Raw genomic sequence first — 24,197 nt, 5'->3', positions numbered from 1 at the left:
GGGCTCTTCCCTGAGGACAGCAGCAGGATTCTTGTTTAAACACCAAGTCTCTTGGTTGCCCTCGCTCTGTTTTGGTTGCACATTGCCCCATTTCTCAAAAGTTGTCCTTCAAGGAACCACAATTTGTTGTTTTGAAAAATCCAGGGCTGGAGTTACTCAGAGGGAGAGGAAGACATCAGAGGAGGCTATGGTGTAATTCATTCAAAATGGGCAATTATGACCAAATATAATCCCAATGTAGATTGTGTGACAATGGGCTATTCTGCTGGTAATAAAAGTGTGCAGAGCCCCACAGAGATCTCCATCACAGAGATGGGAACTCACACAGCAAGGGCAGAATTGATTAAAAGACAAAACCCAAACCAGAACCGGCATGTCCTTGGAGGAGGAGGATGCTTGCTTGGACTTTGAGGAGCTACAAAAGATACAGCTTTAGTTCCAGGTCTGTGCTGAGCTCAGAGGCAGACCCACCTTCCCTTTGGGGTTAGCTGGTACAGTTTCTGCCAAATTCTTTTGTGTTGCACCTGCTTTATAGGCATGAGCCAGCAGGGGTGGCATGCATGGATGGGGTGACTGTGACTGAACAGAACCTGGAAGGAAGCAGTGCCCTGACAAGTGCCTCCAAGCACCCAGGGAAAGCACAGATGCTTTGGTGACTCTGTATCAGGCCAATCTGCTTCTGAATCTGGGGGCTTTGAAAGTACCTGATAGATGCTGAAGAATTGTTATGGCTCTGCTATCTTTTTTTATTATTAGGGGAGGATAACATTAGAGTGGACTCCCTGGTCATTTCACTTAGACTGAAATTAGTATCTTCATCTGCCTAATCAGAAATACCATCCTCTGAAGTACATTATGTTTGTGCTGAAACATCCAATGAGTAATCTAAAATACACTGTGCTGTAATGCACCAGGCAGGGTGGGTGGGATTCACTTAATTCTGTTCATCTGTAATGTTTGTGACTGCAGCCAAGCCTCTTGGCTCAGACTTGCTCCCAATGCAGGAGAGAGAATTTCTTACGGAGTCAGAAGTCTACATTATTTCAGATCTCTGCTTTAGTAGTGAAGTTAAAAGAGGCTTATTTCTCTCCAGTCACACTTCAGAGGTTCTTGTTTTTTTCAGAGTGGCAGACAAAGGAGTACAGTGTAATTAATACCTTTGTTTAGTCACATGACTCCCATCTTAGTTATTTCCTTTGGTGTTTCCCACCTCCATACTCATGCAGCCTGGAAATGGGTAGTGTTCCAGCAACCTAAAGCTATGGGATGTTGTGGCCAGCAGCTGGTCCTGTAGCTGTTTTGTGGAGGACTCATACAGTTTCCTCTCCATGCACTATAAGGGCCAAGGTTGTGCAAGCGTAGCGCATCTGAACACACATAAATCGGGTTCAGTCCTCTGCTTTTGTCTAGGTGGGTGTAGGAGAGAATATAGTGCACCTAATGAGGAGCTCAAGAAACAAATGTCACTAGGAGATTCGGCCCTTCCTTCTCTGAGGTTGAACTGTAGCAAGCAGGTGATTATGCTGTAGCAGATGCTAGCACTGGTGGTGGTATAAATAGCAAACAGATGGTAAATTGAGGCCTGTTTAATGGCTATTTATGATGTTGAACAGCTGAGGAATCATAGGGCTCTTTTCCTGGAGCAGTGAAAACCTACTTTCTGACCCTTTACCTGGCTCTTCATGGCTGTATTGATCAGGAGCATGTAGCATTTCAGAAGTAAGGCAAAGAAACCCCAGATAATAACATCCTGCTTGGATGGCTAAACAACTTTCTTCATGTACCAGTAAGGTACATACACACAGGGATGTGCAGGTTTCCCTCTAATCCAAATCACTGCTTCCCTCTTTTGCAGAGGTGTGGGGAGCATTAATGTTACACAAAAGGCAGGAGATTATGATGAGGTGTGACCTTGGAGGTAAACCTGAGATGGATAAGAGGAAGCTGGAATTAAATGCAATTGGCTGAAAGGAAGCTGTGATGGTTTTGAGCTCTAGGTCTGAACTGTGGAAAATAACCAAAGATTGTAGTTCTGTATCTTGGGTTGCCAGGTCATAATCCTTCCTACCTCCCCTGCCATGTCTGTGCATCCCAGTCTAAATGAGAGAGAGTCCAAATGGGCTGGTACTGCCCATCTGGTGTCTGCTCCTCCTCCTCATCCCTCCCCCCACTCTTACTTTCCAAATCCAGATCATTTTTCTCAGTAGAAAATACTTCATGTAGTTTATGCCTGTCCATAGAATTATTAGGGGTCTGTGAATTGGGAGGAAGCAAAAAGATGTCTGTGCAGTGAGGTAGCCCTCATCCATGGAGAAACACATGCTGTACTGCCAGGAAGAAATGGAGAAACAAAAGCCCTTTTGGACAGTCGGAAAACCTGCGCTGATCAAATTGCCTAGCAGGTGATTTCCAAATTGAAGGATGACTGCACTGTATCCATCACAGTCCTTAGCCTTCATAATTTAGTGTGATTTCTATGCTCCCCTCTTTCTCCTGGACTTGGGTTGCCTTCCACTGAAAGCAAAGATCAGATGTTGCTGGCTGGTTCTGCCAGTAACTGAGACTGGCCTCTCTTGAGAGCCAAAAAGATGCTCATAGTTCAGTGTTACTCGGCACTTCAAGAACAATTGTACTTACTGCAGTCAGCTCCTTCTTGAGCATTCTATCAAAAAGCCATGCAGATAAGGAGATTATAGTCAAAACATGTAGGATGGGCAGACTTGGGGAATGTGTGGCCTGGCAAAATGAGGTGTGGGCTGCCTAAGATGTTGTTTCCCATTTCACCTGCATCAACAACTGCATCAGCTTCTCAACATTGCTAAGCTAGTTAGATTTTTGGGTTTTAGTTCAAGAATTCACTAAAAAAAAGAAGCAGCTGCAGAGGAGAAGTTTGGAAGCCTTCTCCATGGGGTGCCAAAAGAGAATTCATCATGGATAAGGGACCATAAAGAAGAGAAAGCTTGGAGAGATTTTAAGTGAAACTATCCAATAAATGGGTGTGATACTGTGCAGAGCATTCAGAGCTGCATAGCCATTTTGATCTCAAGTTTTTTTAGGAAAGTGAAGTTTTTAGGAAGAGAACCTGAAGAAGGAATTGTCTGTCAAAAAGGTTGGGGTTTTTACTGCACTAGTTAGTCTGATAAAAAAACAGAGCTTTTCCCAGCAAGTTCTACCTTGCTTACAGACTTCATTAGATAACTTGCATGGCAAGGTTGGATAAGCATAAACTCACTGCTTCACCCATTGGTTTTATGCACTTAAAAGAAGTACTGGAGAATTAAAGGTATTACCTTTAGTATAAATGTCTGCTTTGTGAGTCTTTCTGTAGCCTCCCAAATCCATATAATGTAATTTGTGTGTCCTATAGGTTATTTCATTGCCTTTTTCTGTTTTTCCTGTGTCTAGAGGCTAAACATATCCCCTGCTCCTGTCTAACAGTATGCTCTGGGTATGTCAGGTTATTCCACATGCAGGGAGGTCATTCTTATAGTGGGACAGCTTTTGAGATCAATTCTGCCACCTCAGATCACATCACAATAACTTAGTCTTCAGCACAGTTCATCTAGGCAAATAAAGTCTTGTTTTACACTTCAGCAGAAGCTGTGCTGAAGATTTTGTTTGCTTAAAGTGAGAGTTTTGCTGTCAAGTACACCATACATCTGAATTACGTATTCACAGCTCCCAAAAGCATCAATGACTGAAGTTCTTAGTCTGCCATAGTCCCTTTCCTGTAGCATTTTAAAGGGCATTTCGTTGTCACATAGTGATAGCGCATCTCAGCATCATAGGAAAGTTGGGACACTGTAGTGTTCTTGGCAGAGTGGTTATGAAGGTAAAATGGGCTAAGACAGAAATTTCTGTAGAGCACCTCACTCTAGTCTTAGCTTTACTTTCTGTTCTCTGTTCACTTTATTTGGTGTATTGCAAAGAAATCAGTGTTTATAAATAGGAAACAGTGGCGAACTGCCTCCACATCCCACTTGGGCATGCAGATCAAGGCTCTGAATCTGCATTTTGGCCTTTTTTCCAGCAAAGTGATGGAAATCCATGAGCAAAGCAGTGTTTGAATTACTAAGAATGATCACTTCTTTCCCCATGAGCCAGGCTGCAGACAATCACCCAACCAGTAGCAGGTTTCAGGGTGACTCTTACAGCCGCTGTGTTTCCACAGGTGAACATCTGTCCACATTCTAAAATTTCTATGTGGTGTTCTGTAACCCACTACCAGCAACAGGGTTTGTTAGGACTGTATGGCAAGTGCTTCAGAACCAAGAAATGTCCTCATGTATATTTATGTGTGTGTGTGTATATATGTATATATTTTCTTTTATGTACATGCATATATGTATATATATATTATGTGTGTGTGTGTGTGTATATATGTATGCAATCTATAGGCTTATACTGGCACATTACATTTACTTCAGGAACACAGGAAGAGTTCAGTTCCCTGGATTATACACTTACTGTGCTAGGGCCTGAAACAAGTCTTGCTTTAAAACCTTTTGAAAGAAATAGAAGTTTGGGTATTGAAGTGTTCCCAAGACATCACAGTAGGAGAACAGGTGGATGGTTGTGTCATCAGTCAAGGTCAAATGAATAATTTCACAAACCTAAAGTTTGAAACAACACAGTTTGAAAAAACAACCCAAACCAGTAACTCTATTATTCTCCTGGCCCCATGTGTGTCAGAGGGCATACTGGAGATACCAGAAGGGCTCAAGTTGTTCTGCTGTGGTTGTGCTGGAGCAGGTACCCCAGGAAGCTTCTCCTGGAGTTGACTACTGAAAAGGTCTGACCCAGCCCTGAAGTCTCTCTCAGGGAGCCAGCAAGCCCACTGGAGTGAGATATAGCCTGGCTAAAGGTTGGATCCACTTGACTTTTTTTGGCATGTTGGGGAGATGGGTTGTGGTAGGATTAAGGTGAATTTAAAACAAATATTTTTCCTTTTATTAAGGAAAATGGCTGGTCTCATGCTGGGAAAGGCACTTGGCACACCTGAGCCCCATAGCAGGTACTGGTTGCCAGCACAGGTGGGGTCAAAGCACAGCATTTAAATGCTCCCTTAAACAGGGGTGAAGGTAGTGCACAGAAAGAAATAAGAAGATGGAGCTGGTTTGGAGATGAGTGAAAATAGGCAGAAAAACTTTGTATCTCTCTAGCCATAGTACCAACAAAAGTATTTCTGTGTCCCCTCTTCTGTAACTCTTATTATTCAACATTTATCTTGAATTAAGTTCTCCCAAAAGCCACTGGTGACTGCCTTTCTGCTCCCCTCTCATTCTAAAGCTCTCCATTTTAATTTTTTTTTTCATATTAAATTTAGTTGCAAATAACTTTTGATAAGCAAAAGCAAGTTTTGCAGCTGTCTGTGGCTCCCTGGGCAGGTGACTGCCCTCAACTCCTGCCTGGCAGCTGCAGATAATATGTTGGAAAATGTTTCCTGCACTCACAGGGTAGGAGAAGGATGCTCAGTCCCCCCTCTGTTTACCCACAAGTAGGAACAGATGCTCCTTGCATTGAGGAGATCATAGGAACAGCTGGGGGGTCCCTACAGTGTCTTGTAAAGCAGGGTCTTGCAGTACATGGTGCCTCCTGTCTCAGGGACTGCTACTGAGGGTTTCTCACCTCACCCTGAAGCGCACTAACTCCAAATGTCTGCCTCCCTAATATCTGAATTCATTTCCTTGCCGCATCCTTGATTTTAACACCTCCTTCTCTTCCCTCTTGCTAAAAAGGAGCAATCTCTTGAAAGCATTGTCATGCTTAATTCCCCAGTGGAAATGGTTGAAGGTGACTTTTCTGAAGCGAACAAGTCTTGCTGCTTGAATTGTGCTTTTCTTAGATATTTATGTGCCTTGAAACAGAATGTCAGTAATTACTTTATGTTCTTAAAGGCTATACATTATGAAGCTTTGATAAAGCTTTAATGTACAGTTATAGGTGATAGATTAAATAATTTGTAGACCTAAGTTGTTTGTTTTTTTTTCAGATAGTGAAGGTACACAATAGCATTTTGTTGGTTGATTAACACTTGGTTAGCAGTGTGAGTATTTGGAGCATTATGAAAACAAAATTTTGTCATTAATAAATTGGCAGCTGTAATCAGGGTTTGTTACATTTTTTAGATGAATAGTGGTCCCATTCAAGTCAGAGAGAATTTTACCATTATCTTCAATAAAATCAGAGTTTTATTCTCCTATTGCAAAGGACCTTTAACAGTTGCTTATAATCTTGTCATAGACCCTGTTTGAGTGGAACTAATCCCATAGGGGTTTTATTAGGACAGAATGGTGGTGGAGGAGGGAAGTTTTTAAGTGCTTCTGTTTGAAAGAACTGCCTTTTGAGCATTGTGTGTGCTGTGACAGAAAAATCCTGGTTTGGTGACTGTCTCTAGCTCAGATAACTGTGCTACACTGGGCATAGCAATCATCATCATTCTGGAGAATCACAGATCACTCTGGAGTCTCCATATTTAAAGGATTAGGCAAAGACTGTTTCATGTGAGGCATGCCCAGGCCTCCTTTCTATTTCTAAAGTAATGGAAACTGAAAGTAATTTTGTTGTAATCATGGAATACTGTGTTGAAACAGACCCACAAGGAGCATCAAGTGCAATTCCCCCTGCATGGGAACATTCCCAAGAATCACACCATGTATCCAAATGCTTAATGAACTTTGTCAGTCTGGGGCTGTGACCACTTCCCTGGGGAGCCTGTTCTAGTGCCCAACCACCCTCTGTGTGAAGAGTCTTTTTCTGATATCCAACTTGAACCTCCTCTTGACACCACTTCAGGCCATTCCCTTGGGTCCTGTGTCACTGGTCCTCACAGAAAACAGATCAATGCCTCTTCTTCCCCTCACACAGAAGTTGTAGGCTTCTCTCAGCCACTTCTCATACAGCTTCCTCTCAAGGTCCTTCACCATCTCCATAGCACTCCTTTGGATGCTCTCTAATAATTTAATCTCTTTCTTAGAGTGTGGTACCCAAAACTGCACACAATATTCAAGGTGAGGCTGCCCCAGTGCAGAGCAGAGCAGGACAATCCCCTCCCTTGCCCCTCTGGTGATGCTGTGCCTGATGCACCCCAGGACATGGTTGGCCCTTTGGGCTACCAGGACACACTGGTGACTCATATTCAGCTTACCATTGACCAGGACCTCTAAGTCCCTTTCCATGGTGCTGCTTTCCAGCATCTCATTCCCCAGTCTGTCTATATATTGAGGACTGCCCTATCCCAGGCGCAGAATCCAGCACTTTCCTTTGTTGAACTTCATACTGTTGGTGATTGCCCAGCCCTCTGATTTGTTGGAAGTATCTCTGCAGGGCCTCCCTGCCTTTAAGGGAGGCAACAACTGCTCGCAGTTTTGTATCATCTGTGAACTTGCTTAATATCACTTCCAGTCCTGCATCCAAGTCATTCACAAAGACGTTGAAGAGCACAGGGCCTAAGATAGAGCCCTGCAGAGCCCCACTAGTCACAGGTCATCAGTCTCATGTCATCTGTTCACTGCAGCCCTTTGTGTCCAACCCCTGAGCCAGTTGCTCACCTATCAAATGATGTATTTATCCAGCTCTGTGCTGGATATTTTGTCCAGAAGGATGCTGTGAGAGACAGTAGCATAGGCTGTATGGAAATCCAAAAAGATGACATCAGCTTCCCTGATGACTTCCCTTGATCAACTAGATGGGTTATGTTGTCATTAAAGAAAATCAGGTTGGAAAAGCATGATGCCATGCTGGCTGTGACTGAGGACTGTGTAATAATCAGCTATGTAAACTAGAATATACAAAGGGTCCCTAAGCCTTATCACAATGTTAAAAGCCAAAGTGTGCAAATATCACTGCAGGTGATATTTGGAGGAGTAGACCCAGATATCAATTTTTTGAGACTCCTGGGGCTATGATCTGAATATATGGTTTGTACTCTGCATCTCAGAGCAAATCTGTATGCAACAGCCCATGCTTCTAGCCCCCAGAGTGTAGATGTCTGCTGTGCTGCTTTTATTTCTGTATGCAGTAGAAAATCCAGCCTCTTTGAACCAGGAGTCAGTTGAGTGACTTTGTTCTTCAGGTCCTCACACAGTTATGAAAATCAGTTTGTGTTGGGCACAGAGCACCTACAGAAATTCAGGGTGGTGACATTTGTGCTGTGAATCAGAACCCACAGTCAAGTTTTCTTACGAGTTTCCTGTCAAAATTTTTGTCACATTGGCCATTACAGGACACCTCAAAAGCTCTGGGTAATGCACATTTTTGTAAGAGGTTTCTAGGAGAGTGTTCACTGAGCACTTAAAAATCACCTAAGAGGCTCAACTACATAGTTCTTAATAGCATGTAGCAAATAGGTAGAGCTAGTTAATTTTGTTCAAAATTGCCAGACTACGACTGGTCCTAGGATAGCAGCATGGGAAGAGGAATGAAGCATGTGGATATCACTGATAGAGAGCAAAATGAACATTTTTAACCAAAGAATTCATGTTAATGAAAGGAAAGGCTGTCCCCAAGCACATTAACAGCTCCTAAACTTGGTTCTACCGTCCCCCAGGCTAGACCCAGAAGACTGCAGCAGGCAGCACTCTTTTAAAGGATATTCTGTCTTTTGCTGGATGAGAAATTCAGAGGGGACAGTGGAGTAGCCCTGGCACCTCAAGAGTCTTTGCAGCTTCTGAGTCAGGTAGTGGCAGCCAGATGCCCTCCAGCCTTATCTGCTAGCCTTTTATTTAAGACGGGCAAAAATAATTTCTGGAGGGACTTAATTAAATTCCAGTAGGTCACAGTCTCTGTGTAACTCATCTTCACTTCTCTTCCATATTTATAGTTGATGAATGTCTGCAACCTTCCTCATTACACACAAGGGTTATTTCCAGAGATGCAGGCAGCAGGATACAATTCATAGGACAGTGAGATGAAGCAGAAGGTCTTATGCATAATTCTGCACTGAATATTTCTTCACTTCCTGATTCTACACCTGTTGTCTTTGTAAGATAGGATATAAGATATAGGCATTCCCTCCTTCCATGTTTGCAGATGACAAGTGTGTATATTAAAATGTTGTCAAGCTGCAGCTCTGAAATGATATGTCTGAAATGATGGTAGACAAAGAGACAGGAGAGGGACTGCAGCAAAGCACGCTAGCTTTCTCTTGGGCTGTTGGAGCAAGGTTTCTGAATTTATCAAGAAGGTTAAATTATCAGTGCATAACATGGAAAATAAAATGATGCATTGGAGGAATGGCACCCTTGCTTTCAAGTGCCCATTAGAGTGGTTTTTTTGTGAAAAGGATGTGAGTTCTGGGCAGGATACAACTAGAACCAGCTTATTAAATTTATCCACACACCAGTCTTGGTAACTGGCTTTGCTGGCTTTGGTGCCCAAGGGCAGTCTCCACTGCAGACAACTACATATTTGAGTGATCTTAAAATATCTTTTACAAAAATAAAGCTCAAGAACAGTTTTGCTTAAGTGCAGGTATCTCAGGCCTCAGTAATTTCTTTTCTATATTGTACCCTCCTGTCTGTTTTTGCCAAATAGTAAATTATCTCTGTTCTGAACTGGATTTCTTTTTCTTTGGCTTTCTGTGGCATATTATCTTTACATTTTCTATTACTGTGTGCATTTTGCCTTTTTCTCTCCCTGTTTCCCCGTTCATCCTCAGAATATGATCTCTAGCCAATGATACTGTTGCATTTTGTGTGCTTACTTTGCCATTTCCAGCCATTGGTACAGCTCCAGAATTTCTGTGTGTTAGCCCCAACAGAGTGGAGCTGTTTCCCCCGGTTGATTGTCTGCGTAGCTGTAGTGCCCTGGCAAGGCATCAGAGCGTTGTACTGAACTGGACTGGCTGAGCACTGTGCCATCTGTACACAGATTATTACCCTTTACAGCCCCTTTCGATACAAGCTCTTATGGCACAAGCAAGGATGACTATATATAGGAAGTGATGACTATATATATAGCCAGTATATATGGCTCCATGTTGCTGTAGTGATAGGAAAGTGTACTTTTGCATGCTGTGGGTTTCTTTGGAGGTTTTCACTCCCCAGGCAATAGTTTGGTTAGAAACCAGGCTGCCCTCCAGTAGAGCCCTCCAACTGTCACCCCAGCACCAGGCAGTCTTTAGAGCCTTGGATGTCTCTGGGCTCTTGCCTCTGTGGTGGAATAACAGCAGAAAATGAGAAAGACATAAAGATATTCATAAAGTAAAATGAAATTTTCATCTTCACATCCTGAGCAAACTGTCTGTATTATGCAAATATCAAAATGGCATAAACAAAACAGATTGTCCTTGTGCTAGAAGCACGTTTTGGCTCTCTTGAGATATTTGATATATTTGATGCATTTGATATCAATATAACTGATAGTGCACTGCCCAGAAATTTACCTCAGACTATTCTTAGTCTTCAGCTTGATCTGTCAATCATGCAGAACATCCATGGGAAACATCTATATTTGCCTAAGGGTTTTTTCTTCCCTACCCCTATGTCCAGTCTAGATGAAATATTTCTACATAGTGGCTGGTGAGTCCAGGATAGAATTGCTTCCCTAGGCAGTACGCTGAGGAATATGACCCTATTGTTTTTGCCTGACAAGATCCCCAGGTGTGGTTGAATTCACAGTGTGTTAAACTGAAATGGGCTCCAATACCATGATTTCCACAGAAGTTAACCATAGTGCTAGATAAAGTGATGCATATATGTCCTTGATTATATATAACTTTATATATAGCTATATTAGTTATATTATATATTTCTAGCTCTAAATATCTATTTAATGCATTTAAATAGTTACATCTACATATAAATTCAATGATTCTTTATGTCTGTAACAGTGCTGTTTGACCCAGGAATCAAATTCCTAGTCCAGTTGTAGTATGTACAGAGAGCAGATAAGTATAAAATACATGGCAGAAACTCCATCACAGGAGTTTCTTCTCGTACTAATAAGAAAGAATGATCTTATTGGGACAGCTTACATAAATAAAATCATTCCACATGTCTCAGGGTTACTAGATAATGTCCAGGGCATGCACACAGAGTGGTCCATCTGGCTTATCTCACATTCAGTTTAACAGGGGGTTATCTGTGATTTCAGCAGGAGCAAGGAGCCTTCAGGAAAAGCTTGCTTGTGTCAGCACTCTTGTAGTGCAGTGAGGGGCCTAAAAGAAAAGTGCAGGGGAAAAAAATGATGTGTTCTCTTTTTACTCCCCCACAGATTGACCATCTCTGCTGAATGTCCCATGCAGCTTGAAGATTTCCCCATGGATGCACATGCTTGCCCATTAAAATTTGGAAGCTGTAAGTTCTTTTCTGGAATAAGAACTCGAAAAATACCATTTTCTGGATTCCCATGTTCAGACATGTCTTGTACAGATCTTTCACCCTCCCCTCCAGTCTTACCCTTTTAACATGGTTCTTCAGCATTCCCATTCTGCTCCCCTTGCTGCTACCCTGCTGCTTCTTTCCCATGACTGTGCTTTATCTGGGCCTGCTGCTTTTCAACTCATGCCTGTATAGGCCATGATAAATGGTGAGTTGATGGGTGATCTGTCTTATATATCCACATCAAGTGTAATAGCCACTGTTAGATGGAGTTCTAGATGCAGACAGCTAAATTGATAACTTGGTTTTACATCTGGAGTAAAACAGAGCTTTCACTGGACTGATCAGATTGATGTGCAATTGTTATGGCATTTACATGAACCAGACTGCAGGACAATATCTGCATTGCATATATTAAAAGAGATCTAGAATATTAAAAGAGGAAATATCTTTCCATTTGGCTTTAATAAATCCAGTCCTGTATCCTGTTACATGATGTTTAATACACATGTATTTGTATATATGCACACATTATTCTAAACTGTATGCTGAACGATGATTTTTCCTCAATTCCAAGCCTCTAATCCACCACACTGCTGCCTTGCCAGAAGCTTACTTTAAAAATAACCCCAGGGAATCAGATGGTTATATTTAAAAACAAAGCTCTTAATTAAAGTACAAATGAGGCTACTGCAGTAGACAGTTTTTTTTTTTATTTTGGTAATCAAATCAGCACTTCCAGGTGCAATCATTGTCTCTGAAGACTTTTGATAATTACCATGCGAGGAATTTTGCTAGCCCCTGAAGCCACCTAACTTCAGCATTTTGCAATGTTTTTCAGCCGTATCAATTTAGAGTCACTAATCCCAGCAAGATTAAGCTTTGCCTTTATCGTCTGTATCTGCCCTGATTTAATACTGACTATACATTGTCTTCTAGTGATCATACTAAGAAGTAAAAACACTGTTTACAGTAACTATACCACATGACCAAACTTAAGATGAACTGATTTCCTTTGCTTTTTCCAATCCAGATAGATTCTGTTTCATCCAAATAGTCACCAGTATTTTACTGGTCACTGCAGGTTCAAGTGTGTTTATTGACTTCAGCAGCATTAATTTACAGCAAAGCCAATATAAATCTGAAGGTCCAGACACCTTTACATTCCACTTAAAAAAAAGTGTATGCAAATCACCCATTTAATTCTGAACTTGAAAATGGGAAAACATCTCACAGGAGACTGTAATTGTGGAGACTGTAATTGTTTATATACAGGGTTAAACAAAAGCCACTGGAAAGAATTAATAAGAGAAAGAAAAAAGAAGTAATCTTTCCTGGTATTACATATTGTTTATCATTAGATGAAGTTACATCAGTTGATTTCTAGTCTAGACTACAGAACTGATATGTTGTATAGTTTTATGAAATCTTGCAAAATATGCAATACTAAAACATACAGATTTAAATTAAGAGCCTGATGCAGCAGAGATCTGAAGCTCAACCTTAAAGTTAAATGGGTATTTCCGTGTATTAATAGATTAGGTGCAGTAAGGTACAGGTTCTAACTCTCCACATAGTAATACCAAAAAAAAAAAAAGCATCCCAGTCAAACATGTGAGTGCATGAGATAACATTACAAGATAAGCTACAAATGCTTAGAAGGAGTGCCCAGTAATCTGTCTGAATGTAATTATATGTCCTGCTAGTGCCAATTGTGTTACATGTTAATCACCTCTTAGCGCACAGGTAATTTTAATCTGTGTCAAAACCAGCAATAATAATTTATATTTTAGGCCTGTGAGGGGTGAATAGAGTTTTAGTTTATGCCCCTTGCCATGCTCAGAATAAAATCCTAGAATAAGGTATTACAAGTAACCTTTAAGTTCTTTCACAATGTGTAGACATGGTTTGGTCTGTGCTAGCCACACTGCTGGCCTCTGCAAAAAGTAAATGTACAGGGACAAACTACAGACAGTCTTTCAGCCTTGAGAATATCTGTATTACTGATCTGACAGCTCCCTTGTAATTTATTGGGATTTAATTTGTTTGTACAAGTAGCAGCCAGTAAGTCTAAGTTTATTGAACTAGTCCAGGTATATTTTAGGAGAGGACAATGTTTATTCCCTATTTACAGCAGTATGGGTTTGCATTGAGTCACCTGCAGGCTTGCAGCAAGACAAAGCCTACAGGGGAATATGATACATAAGCACATACCCTTTCTGCTTTAGCTTTCCTCACTGTCTTGCCCTACAGGCTTTCTTTTTTAATGGTCTTCTTTCCAAAAAAGTTTTTGAAAAGCCTCAAGGAATAGCATCAAAGTAATTGTTAAACACATTATCTAATGGAGCTGGGAGGGTGGAGAAGAAACTGGTGCTGACCAGTCTGAGGATGAAGAGAGCAGGACAGTGAAATGCAAGAGCTGGTGTACAGCGGATCAGCAGCAGAAAGGATGCTGAGAAGTGATCAGCGTTGCAGCAGAGGCAGGAGCAGGTTATCCATTTTCTGGCTGCATGAGCGTTCACTATGTTTGTTGTAATTCAGCAGGCAAAAGGCAAAAAGTGCTTGATGTTTTCTTCTATATGTTTTTCTTCTATAGAATAGAAGAAAAAATAAGCTTTCTCACATCAATAAAGGTAAATGTTGAATTCTTATGTCCTATTTGACTGATTTCTTGCTAAATTGGAATTGTGGAAGATTTTATGGGCTAGGAAACATGATACGTAGCACCAGAATATTTTGTAGAAATAATTAAAGGCCCAGTCAAATACACAAAATAGGATATAAAGTTGCCTGTGCATGCCACCTGCCTAGGTACCTGCTGGGCAGTTCAAATGCCCACTACAGAAGTGGTATTGTTTAGCACTCTATGGCATGTCATGAAAAGGACAGAAGTTCAGGGACAGCTCCTAATGAAATTAACAGAGCAGGCTTTAGTTGTCCTTTAGTTGTCCTTCTCTTAAGTTCAGCTCCCCACTGCTCCAAGATGGCAAGATCAGGTGGCTCTGCTCCAGGAGTACATGTATACAGGTATTTTTCCTGTGGGATTGGATCCCTGGTAGGGGTCAGAACACCTGTAGAAATTACCCTGCAGAAGTCTCATTTAGACGGAACTGGGGATAATGCATGAGCACATGCTCAGACATCTCTGCAGCAGGCTCTGCTCTCTTTGAATCCAGGGTGCTTGATGGGGATTGCTGTGACAGTCTGTTCATTACCTCACGGTAGCATGGGAAGGGTGCTGGTTTCTTCCATGGCCAAATTTAAAATAACTTTTCATTGCAATTCTAGTACTGACCTGTACTCTAAATAACTTTGCTGGTCAAACAGGATGTAATGAAAATTCCTGATGCCAGAAGCAGTTTCACTAGGAGCACGTTAACCCAAGAAATTTGTTCTCAACCCCAGGCTATTTCTGGTGTGGGTAGGAAGAATTAGATAAAATAGCAAGGACTTTAATGTTTCAAAGCTTTAATGTTTCACCTCTTCCACTGACAGTCCCTAAGAATACATTAAGAGTATAATTTAGTACAGTTTCCAAACGCCCATGTGTCACCAGGTAGGTAAGCATCATTATCTCTAGTGCAGCTGAAACAGAGAAGTTAATTGACTTTCCGTAAGGTCATGCAGCAAATCAATGTCAGAAAAAGGATTAGACTCAACGTCTTTGGTTGGAGAGGCAGATGTCTAATCCACTAGACCATGAAGGCCTCTGCCCAGGCAACTGACTTAACTCCTAAATCTCATTTTACTCCTGTGTTAATTATATCGGTGTTACCTAGCTCACAGGGTTGCCCTGAAGATGAAGTAGTTAACTGCTGTTAGTTGGTGCTTTGACAATATTGAATACTGTAAGGCGGAGTCTGTTTATGACAACTGTCTCTTGAAGACGCAGTGCCTGAGTACATGGAGGTACCAGATCTTGTATTGTGGAGTGGACAAATACATTAAGCAGCTACTAGTAACTCAGCAGCAACCTTCCCCCATGCTATTTTTATAGAGTAAGTAGAGAGTTTAATGAATATTCTTAAAATAATGAGATCCCCAAGCTCATGAGCACAGAAAAAGAGGACCTGTGTTGATTCCTGATGAATTTGAAGTCGGACATGAAGATAGCCAAGGTTGATCACTGTTGATCAACAAGTGAGCTTTCCAGCTGTTGGTAAGGGAGCAATTTGTAGTGTCTGGAGATAGAAGCTAACGTAGTTTATGTACATCTTCCTTTTTAACACCTCAAACTAAGTCACAGTTTGACTTTTGATAAAGGAGAGTGCACAGGCTAGTTCTGTAGCAGGAGATATGCTCAAATTATTTTCCTCTAATAAGCGTGATGAAGTCAGAGTAATGAGGAGACAGTAACTTCACCAGTATCCCAGATTTTATTGCAACACTGAACATTAAGGCACTCACTGCTCACAAACTACCCATTTCTTGTAGCCACTTATAAATTTTTTTTAAAAAGGTATTTTAAGAAAATTTCTCTGATATTTCCTTGCAATGCAGAGAAGGCACTGAGGTGAAGGCACCTACAGGGTTTTTTCTTGATTTTGTACATTTCCCAATTAGTACCTGCAAGAGCTGCAGGAAAACAGCAGGTATGGAGGAAGAACTTGAAAACAGTGTCCTTCTAAACAGACTTTAATTCTGGTTTAGTAAAATATGATAAATAATGTATTCAGCCTCTCAAAACCTGTGTGTAAAAGTCTTGTATAAGAATATAATTAAATTAATAATAAATAAAGACAAATGTTAATTTTAAGAGACTTTGAAAAGTGGAAATGGCTCTTAGGAAGCTTTTCGTAGGTTGCTCTCAGGGACAGCTGGAACTGCAGTCTCATATGTGGAGGCAGAACTTTTCTGCTACTTGTCCCTTCTGCTGGACAGAAGAGGCTCCTTGAATTTATTCCTGAGAGCAGAGACAGTCAGCACAGCTTGTTGACTCTGCTGGGATGTATTAGTGCCTTCCTTGTGAAAGGACACGTGGAGAGAGCGAGAGCAGACCTCTGTGAAATGCTGAGCAGCCAAGTTCAAGACTAAGTTGTGATTTTGCAATTTGAGGCAGAAGTCAGCTAAAAGGGAGTGGATAGGTTTGGTGGCGTTCTGCTCACTAAGGTAATATCTTCTGTTACATTTTCCTAAGGTTTATCACTGCTTCCTTAGACACCTCCGTTGCAATGGATATTGAATTACTAAAATAAGATGAAGTTAGGTGAATACTAAAACGAAATATTTCTAAGACATTTGATGTATTTTTCTTCTCTCTCTTTCAACCCTATATTACCCTCAGCTACCAACCACCTCTTTAGTTAGCATACTTTCCCCCTTATTTTTAGCTTTTTAGAAGCTAGAACTCCAGACACAATGAAAGACTTGCTTGTGGCACCATCAAAGAGGCAGTCTAGACAACTGTGTTGGACCATTGTTGTTGTTCTACTGAAGTATAGCTAGGTAGTAAAGCACAGGCATCTAGCCTGAACTAATTTTCTGTGGAAGCTCTAGAATGAATGGAGGAGGTGGACACCACCTAATGGTATTGCTGTTATTTGCCTTTATTTTCCTTGGAATCATGGACAGATGACTTCTCATGGGACTGTGTTGTTAAAAAAAATAAATCTTTAAATGCAGAATGAGCACCGGGATTTGGCCCATATCAAAAGCCTTGTATTGACAGAAAAGCTCTAGGGAATGGATGGGACGGCTCTGTGACAATTTTGGATAGAAAAATATGCTCCAGTTAGTTATCTAGAGTCCCTCTATGGCCACTGAAAGGAAATAAGTACTTCTGCAGTGAGGTTCATTAGAATTACTTTTGATATATGCCTAAGGATGAGATGAATCATATTTTAGAAGTTCCTATTTTTCTGCAGTGCTATCTCATGTAGGTGAGTGTATTATACCCTAGTCAGAGCAACTTAGAAATCCATTTTTCTCTGCATTGCTAGCTCAGAAATACAAAACCATACTTTGTTCAGAAGAAACATCACTGCTGTAGATTAGTTAGGTGTTACATTATATTGGTGGTGAGCTTTTTGTATCTCTCCTAATGACAATTTCAGCTATTTCTGCTGGAAGTCCCATTTTTCAAAGGACCTCACTGAGACAGTCAGAAGGGCTTTTCAGTACAGAGAAAACCACTTCTTCAAGCATCTTGTATGAGCTGGGCTGTTTCTTCTGCATTGAGTGCAGTGGGTTAGAACAGCCTTAAGCCTTCTCACAGGTTTTGCATCATAGCCTATAGTCATATATATATGTATGTATAGCAATATAGCTTCTTTAATTCAGCATTTTGGGCAGTTAGGTCCCACAGTCAAGGTGGACCAATGTAGCCCAGAACATCCAAAGGGCAGGAAATTAATCAAGAATGGTGTGTAAAAGAAAATACTGTAATATTCAAGTATTCTGAAGATGTAAGAAGATTTATTAACAGGAATCTACTTAGAAATTAAAACACAGGGTTCTAGACGTGGACCATATGGTTTCTGCAGCAGCTGTTGTTGTAGGACCCCAGTCTGTATAACTTGCAAATGAGTATGACCATAACTTACCACTTGTCTGGTACATTTGCCATAGAGGTATACCTTTTAGTTTGACAAAAGGGAAAAGGGCTGCCTAAAATGATCAGAACAGTCAGTTTTACTTCACCCATTATAGGGCCACACATCCACGACTTCCTTGAAAAGGCTGAAGAAACTGTAGTATATCCTTCAAGCACTTGCAGTAACTGTCAGTATTTAACTTTTCAAATGCTTTGTCATATATACAGGGTTACTGTATGTCTGCATTGAGATAATTCTTAAAATACATAAAAAACGGCAGCCCAGCTCCCTGGCTGTGTGACAGCTTTCCTGTGGAGCAGTGCCCAGCTCTGGGTCAGTCAGCTCCTACTTCTGGTCACCTGCTGCATAGAAGCCAGTGAGTTTTTCCCCTCTTAGCTTCATAACAAAGTGAGAAAGGGAGGTCAGAAAGAACAAAAGCTGTTTGCCTTCCCCACGTCTTGCAGCCAGCGCTGAGCCCAGGCTGCAAACTCTGCTGATGTGCAGTGGCCGAGGGCTTGGCTCCCTACCAGCTGAGAGCCGTGTCCATGCAGGCAGGATCATCCTTAACAAAGCCCCTTTCTTTGAATCGGCTTCCTTGGGGGGGTGCCGGCAGCAGCTTTTGTAGCAGCTGCAAAGAGCCCCTCGAGCAGCCAGCACTGAAAGGCTGCGCTCCGCCTGCGCTGGGAGCAGCCTCCTCATTATGAGGTGGCTCACAGACTCTTTGAGGAAGAAAAGCTGAACTGGTGGTGGTTTACAGCTCAGGGAAACAAAAGTTTAGGTGGGGGTAGGGGTTGGCGTGGAGGTACTCAGCAGCGGTGTTTTTGTCTCACGTGGAAGAGGTCTCGACAGGATTGTGGTGGAGCCTCATGGAGATCTGGGTGCTTTGCTAATGGTACAAACATCAGCACGCGTTTCCCACTTTGGAGATTACAGCCTAAACTTAAAGGCTGCACAACTGCCTGATTACAGGGAATCAATATAAGTTGTCAGCAATAGAAAACAACACGCAGAAACTGTGCTTAATATGCTTAAGCTTTCAAATGGCCTTTGGGTGCAAACCTGCAAAGACATTGCTGGTCTCATAATGCCCCAGAAGGCAGCGCCAGGCTTGCGGTTGCCAGCCGTGGAACATGGGTCTATAAACTGGCAAATGGGATATTATTTGTAAATGTGACAAATGAGTAGATACTGCTGCACTGCTTTACAAGCCAGGTTTTTAATGTCTCTTATTTTCTAAGGTGGCTGTTTCCATGGCTTGTAAGCATTTCATAAACATTTCTGGAATCATTCTCATGATCCCCGTGTGAGGTTGGTAGGTCTCTGCTGCCTGCATTTTGCAGGTGGGCATAAAGGAAGCAAAGAGCAATTACAGTCTCTTCTGTGCAAAGATAGAGTGGTTCATTACTTGCTTTTATTGCCTCTGTCGTTATGGGTCCCTAGGTTCAATTAGAGCTTCCCAGTGCTACTGCAGTACATTAATGACAAAATTACTTGCCTAGGGTTTTTGGGGAAGGAAAAAAGCTGTAAGACACTGCTGAAACTCGGATTTCAGTTTCTAGTCTGGCAGCTCCTTTATGACACCTCAGTCTCTGGTGGGCCAGGAAGTCCTCCACCTAAATTGCTGGAACCTCATTAGCTTCCTCTCCTGCACAGAGAGCCAAGCCAGTCCAAGCTGTCATCCAGTGCTGCCGCAGTCCCAGCCCAGCAAGCTTCTTCAAAGAAAACAGTTGTTTCATGTTGTCCCCCACAAAGAAATGAGAAGGAAAGAGAACTGCAAAGAAGGAAAGCCTGATAAGCCTTCTGGTTTTTATCCCCTTCACCATCATTGCCACTGAAAGTCTCCTCACAGCCAGCCTGTGCTAAGAGCCAGACATTTTGCTGAAAACATCCCAGAGCTAAATATGCCAGCAAAGCTGGGATTCCTCTCTCCTAAATTTATATTTTTGTAGGGTAAATATATACAGCTGAGCTGATTGCTCTCACCGTCTTAGGGGAGAGAAGTAGATATATTTAGGCTCAGGTTAATCTCCTCCTAAAATAGGTCAGCTGATGGCTGTAAATAAGGAGATGTTTTATGTATGCACAGAGAAAATGAGATCGTGAGCCCCTTTGGATCTGGGTCTCCAGAGGGACTGGGAGGGGACAGTTCCCAAAGAGAAGATGTGTGCCTGAGTACTCTAGGAGAGAGCAAGTGGAATGGCAGTGCCCCTGGTCAGCAACAGCTCGCCTCAGAGAGGCTCCTTGTACCCATCACTCGGGCTGGGCACTTGGAACTGACACCCTCAGGAGATTTTATCCCCTTCTCTGAAATACAGGGCTGCACTGTGCCCCAGAGCAAAGGTCTGTAATCCATCTTCGGAGGTTTAGATGACTGCACCTTTGGCATAGGGAATAAGTTCTTGTGATTGCAATTTTAAGGCAGTATTAAAGTGTTTGAATAATAATATTTCAGCCTGCTCTCTCTGCATGCCTATTGATTACACATTCGCACAGTGTTATTAATGTAGCAGTACTTCTGAGATTTGTAAATGTCTTCATTAAGGGATAGGATTCAGAAACAGAGGTATATATTTAGCTGTGCAAGTACTTCCAATCACTCTCAGCTGGTTTCAGGCCATACAGATTTATAAGATTTATAAGTAAGGGTGTTTTGAATGGTAAGCTCAGCAGATACACTATGATGGTTGAGTCCCTGATGCCACTTAAATGGGTGAGAAGAATATCTGTGGATTACAGTAAGGTTGCAGTTTCATTCTATGATGTTACATGTGGCCAAAAATACCATGTTTGTGAAGGCACCTTCCACAACAAGATCAGTTGGAGTATTTTCTAAAATTCACTCTGCATTTCTCAAAAGAAACTCCAGTGACACTCCTGCAGAGCAGGTCATGTTAGCTTTGCTGATATTAAGTGGCACTTTGCAAAAGGAGGAGACCACTGCAATTAAGATTAAGCAAAGGTGCTTAATCTTTTTAAAGGTTCTATGCAAAATGAGTAATGGTATCTGCCACACTTTGGAGGATACTTTTGTTTGCCATGCAAAAAGTAAATTAAATGTCTTAACATCACCCTCATAACCATACTGTTTTTCCTAATGAAGCTGCTAATATAAGTGCCTAATATTGTGATTGTAAATTCAAAGTTCATTAAGTGTTAGTACAGCATTCAGATTAGCTGGCTGGTGTGGAATTACCACATGCATGGCCTAGAATGATCAACGTAAGGTCAGAAACATTCCTAGGACATTTAGCATTTAAAATATCATCCTAGCACATCCCACTGTTCTGTTTCTCTAGTTCTCTCACAGTGGATATTTATGCCAGCCATAAAGGGGAAAAAGGAAAGGATCAGAGGCTGGCACACCAGATTTTGACAAGTTCCATATGAAAAGCAGTTTTCTAGCCACCATTAAATGTGATGTAAATTCAGTTCTCAGGTTAGTTCTAGCCTGAGACAGCTGCTACTAAACCTGAAAATAAAGAAAGAGTGCTGAAACTACTGACTGCAGTGAGAGGAGGATACAGGAGGAAGCAAAAGAAGGAAGGCATGACGCTCCCTAATATCAGCTCTCAGATGGAAGGAGGAAGCAAAAGGGGACAGGACCTGGTGCTGCTGGTGCCTTGGAGCACTGGATGTGTAACATCCCCACAGCATGCCCTGTTTAGACACCTCTTTCAGTCAGTATGTGGCAGGTGTCCCACATCATGAGTGGCAGAGATCAGTTGTCTACACCTACACATCTCTTTGCTGTTTGGCATGCTCCAGGCTGCACCATGAAAAAACGTTCTCTTTGCTCTTTTTTTATTATTCCTCCTTTTCTGAGTAGAGCCTTGAGAACCTGCAATCCTGAGACACACAGCTCAGTTACGTCTTCCATGCCTGGTTTTTACTTGCCTATTTCACAGCAAGTAGTCACTCCCAGTTGCAATCCCAGTGCTTGGGAAATGGATTCATCCCTCTTATTGCTCCCCCATGGAATGGGTGAGTGTGATGGGGCAAGAAAGAGCTTCTGTCACTGGTGATCGTGATCATTCTTGGGAGACATTCTGTGTCATTCTGCAAAGCAAAGCTCTGAGCTCAGGGCTCTTCTTAAAGGCTGCAATTGCTTCCTGTGAAGGTGCTATGCCTGACTGAATTCTTAAGACAGCACTGTTCATTAGTATTTATGTTACATCCATCATCAGTATGACTGTGATTTAGTGTACCAACTTGAAAACAGTCAATTTATTGTATTAAAGAAGTCAGCAGATTTGCCTATGCTAATCATGAATCCAACCTCCAAAATCACAGTTGCTTTCAGTTTGGGTTTTTTCCTTTGCTTTATATTTTTGACCTCAAAGTTGGGTCATGTTTAGACTTTTCTCCCATTAACTGGAACTTCTAAAATCACACAGGACCTTCCACCTAATTTCTTTATTTGAAAAGCCAAAGAAAATGGCTTTTGCAAAAATATGTGTCTCAAAATGAATTTGACAGACATCTTCAGTTCTGTATGTTTCACCACCTTGTGGGTACACTCTGTGCTTCCATTTCTTTTCCAAGCTAAATTTCCATTCTCACCTTTTCCTGAGGTGACTTGTAAATCATATTCTGAAAGAGAATAATTTTTATCTAACTTAGAGCTTTATTTTTTTCAGCAATGATCAGTAGAGTATATTAGTGTTGCTTAGTAATGAAGTCTCTTGAGACCTGTCTGGCACATTTTTCAGAACATCCTATACTATTCCCTGCAGAATGTGACAAGGAGATCAAATAAAACTGTATCAGGAAAACATATAGAATACTACTTATATTACCGACTCTTATTTTTGTTTTAATTTCAGGAAGGACAGAAATGAACATTTCAGTATGACTGGACTCCCTACTGCCTGTTTTACAGCCAGTGGTGTCCTATAATTTTTCATGACTATGCTCATGAGTTTCATCAGTTTTCATTTATAATTTCCTCCTGGGATGTCCTCTGTTGTCACAGACAATGATACTATGTAATTCCAAAAATATTTCCTTCTGGGCATTTAATTTTTACTTGCATCTGGAACCATTCTGAGTGCATGGCCAATCTGAATTTCCCAGTGAAAGAAGAATGGAGACGTTGTGGAGAGAATCCTGTGCAGGGCCACAACAATCATTGAAGGGCTGGGGCATCTTTGCTGTGAGGGGAGACTGAGATCTTGGACTGTTCAGTATGGAGAAGGGAGGTCTCACAGGGTCCTAATATATCTGTATAAATTGCAGGGATTGGGGAATGCGAGATGAAGAAGAGGGAAGTGGGTGCTGCTCAGCAGTGCCCACTGGCAGAATAAGGGTCAGTGGTCATTGAAAAAAATTACATTTTATCTAAACAGAAGAAAACATGCTTTTACTGTGGGAGTGCCTGAACACTGGAACAGGCTGTTGAGAGAGATTGACAGTTGGCCACAGAGATTTGAATATTGTGGAGATATTAAAAACCTGACTGGACATGGTGCTGGAAAAAAATGCTTTTGGTGTCCCTACCTGAGCAGGGTGTGGTACACATATGATCACCAGAGGTATCCACCAGTCCCTGCTGTCCTGTGACTCTGTGTTACATGAATTTGTAGTCCCATGTGTTTGTACACATTACACTTCTTGTCTGTGATGTATTCAAAATCATGCATGCTGTTTATCTGTATGCTGTAAACTCATGCCAGTTTAAATGATCAGTCTCAATTTTAATGATTTCAAGTCCCTAAAGTAATTGCCATAACCCTGAAATTCTCCCAAGAACATCAGAATTCATCACACTATGGCAAAGTCTTTATTTTAGGCTCTTAATAATTTCATATGTGAATACATTTCTCTTAGTATTTGTATTTCTATTTTACATTAAAAATTTATTTTTATAAAATAGCTATATCCCCCAAGACCTAGACCATGCATATTAGTACCATGTCTTGTTATTGTTATTTTTAAAAATACACTTTTACTAGATTTGTTTTCCATTTGCTCTTCCTATCGAATGATGTCATTTGTACATCAAGTCATTCTTACAAAGTAATTTTAATGGGAAATTCCAATTACGGAGCTCAAATCTGGCCTGAGTCACATAGGCACAACTGTTGACAGATGCTTTGTAATGGGCTACAAAGTATTTGTGCACAAACCCCAAGAAATCCAGCCTGACTCTTAGAATTCAAGCTGGTACATGATGGCTTAGTATCAGCGCTGTTTTGTAGCCTGCAGGAGTCAGAGAGCTGTAAATCTGGATCACTAGTGAGTTATATAACAGCCTCTAAGTGAGTCAAATACATTAATGGTTAGATAAGATAGATATTTGTATGTGTATTCAGATTGTAATTAGAGTTTCTAAAAAAGCTGAAAA

At 41.3% G+C, this 24,197-nt stretch overlaps 2 protein-coding genes across 9 annotated transcripts in view; one reads left to right on the top strand and one right to left on the bottom strand.

Annotated features, from left to right (window-relative positions):
- Positions 1-24,197, top strand: part of GABRA5 (gamma-aminobutyric acid type A receptor subunit alpha5) — a 57,796-nt gene that overhangs the window by 17,851 nt on the left and 15,748 nt on the right. For all 8 annotated transcript variants that reach the window (XM_038146888.1, XM_038142635.1, XM_038140854.1 and 5 more), the window contains one exon: positions 11,215-11,297. In XM_038146888.1, the coding sequence (XP_038002816.1) occupies positions 11,215-11,297 (83 nt within the window). The remainder of the gene's footprint in view (positions 1-11,214; positions 11,298-24,197) is intronic.
- GABRB3 (gamma-aminobutyric acid type A receptor subunit beta3) overlaps positions 1-24,197 on the bottom strand; it is a 199,364-nt gene that overhangs the window by 167,451 nt on the left and 7,716 nt on the right. The gene's annotated exons all lie outside the window — the stretch shown is intronic.

The sequence above is a fragment of the Motacilla alba genome, chromosome 1, assembly GCF_015832195.1.
Source record: "Motacilla alba alba isolate MOTALB_02 chromosome 1, Motacilla_alba_V1.0_pri, whole genome shotgun sequence".
NCBI lineage: Eukaryota > Metazoa > Chordata > Aves > Passeriformes > Motacillidae > Motacilla > Motacilla alba.
Note: the sequence above shows the minus strand (reverse complement) of the source record. Positions and strands in the feature narration are given on the sequence as shown.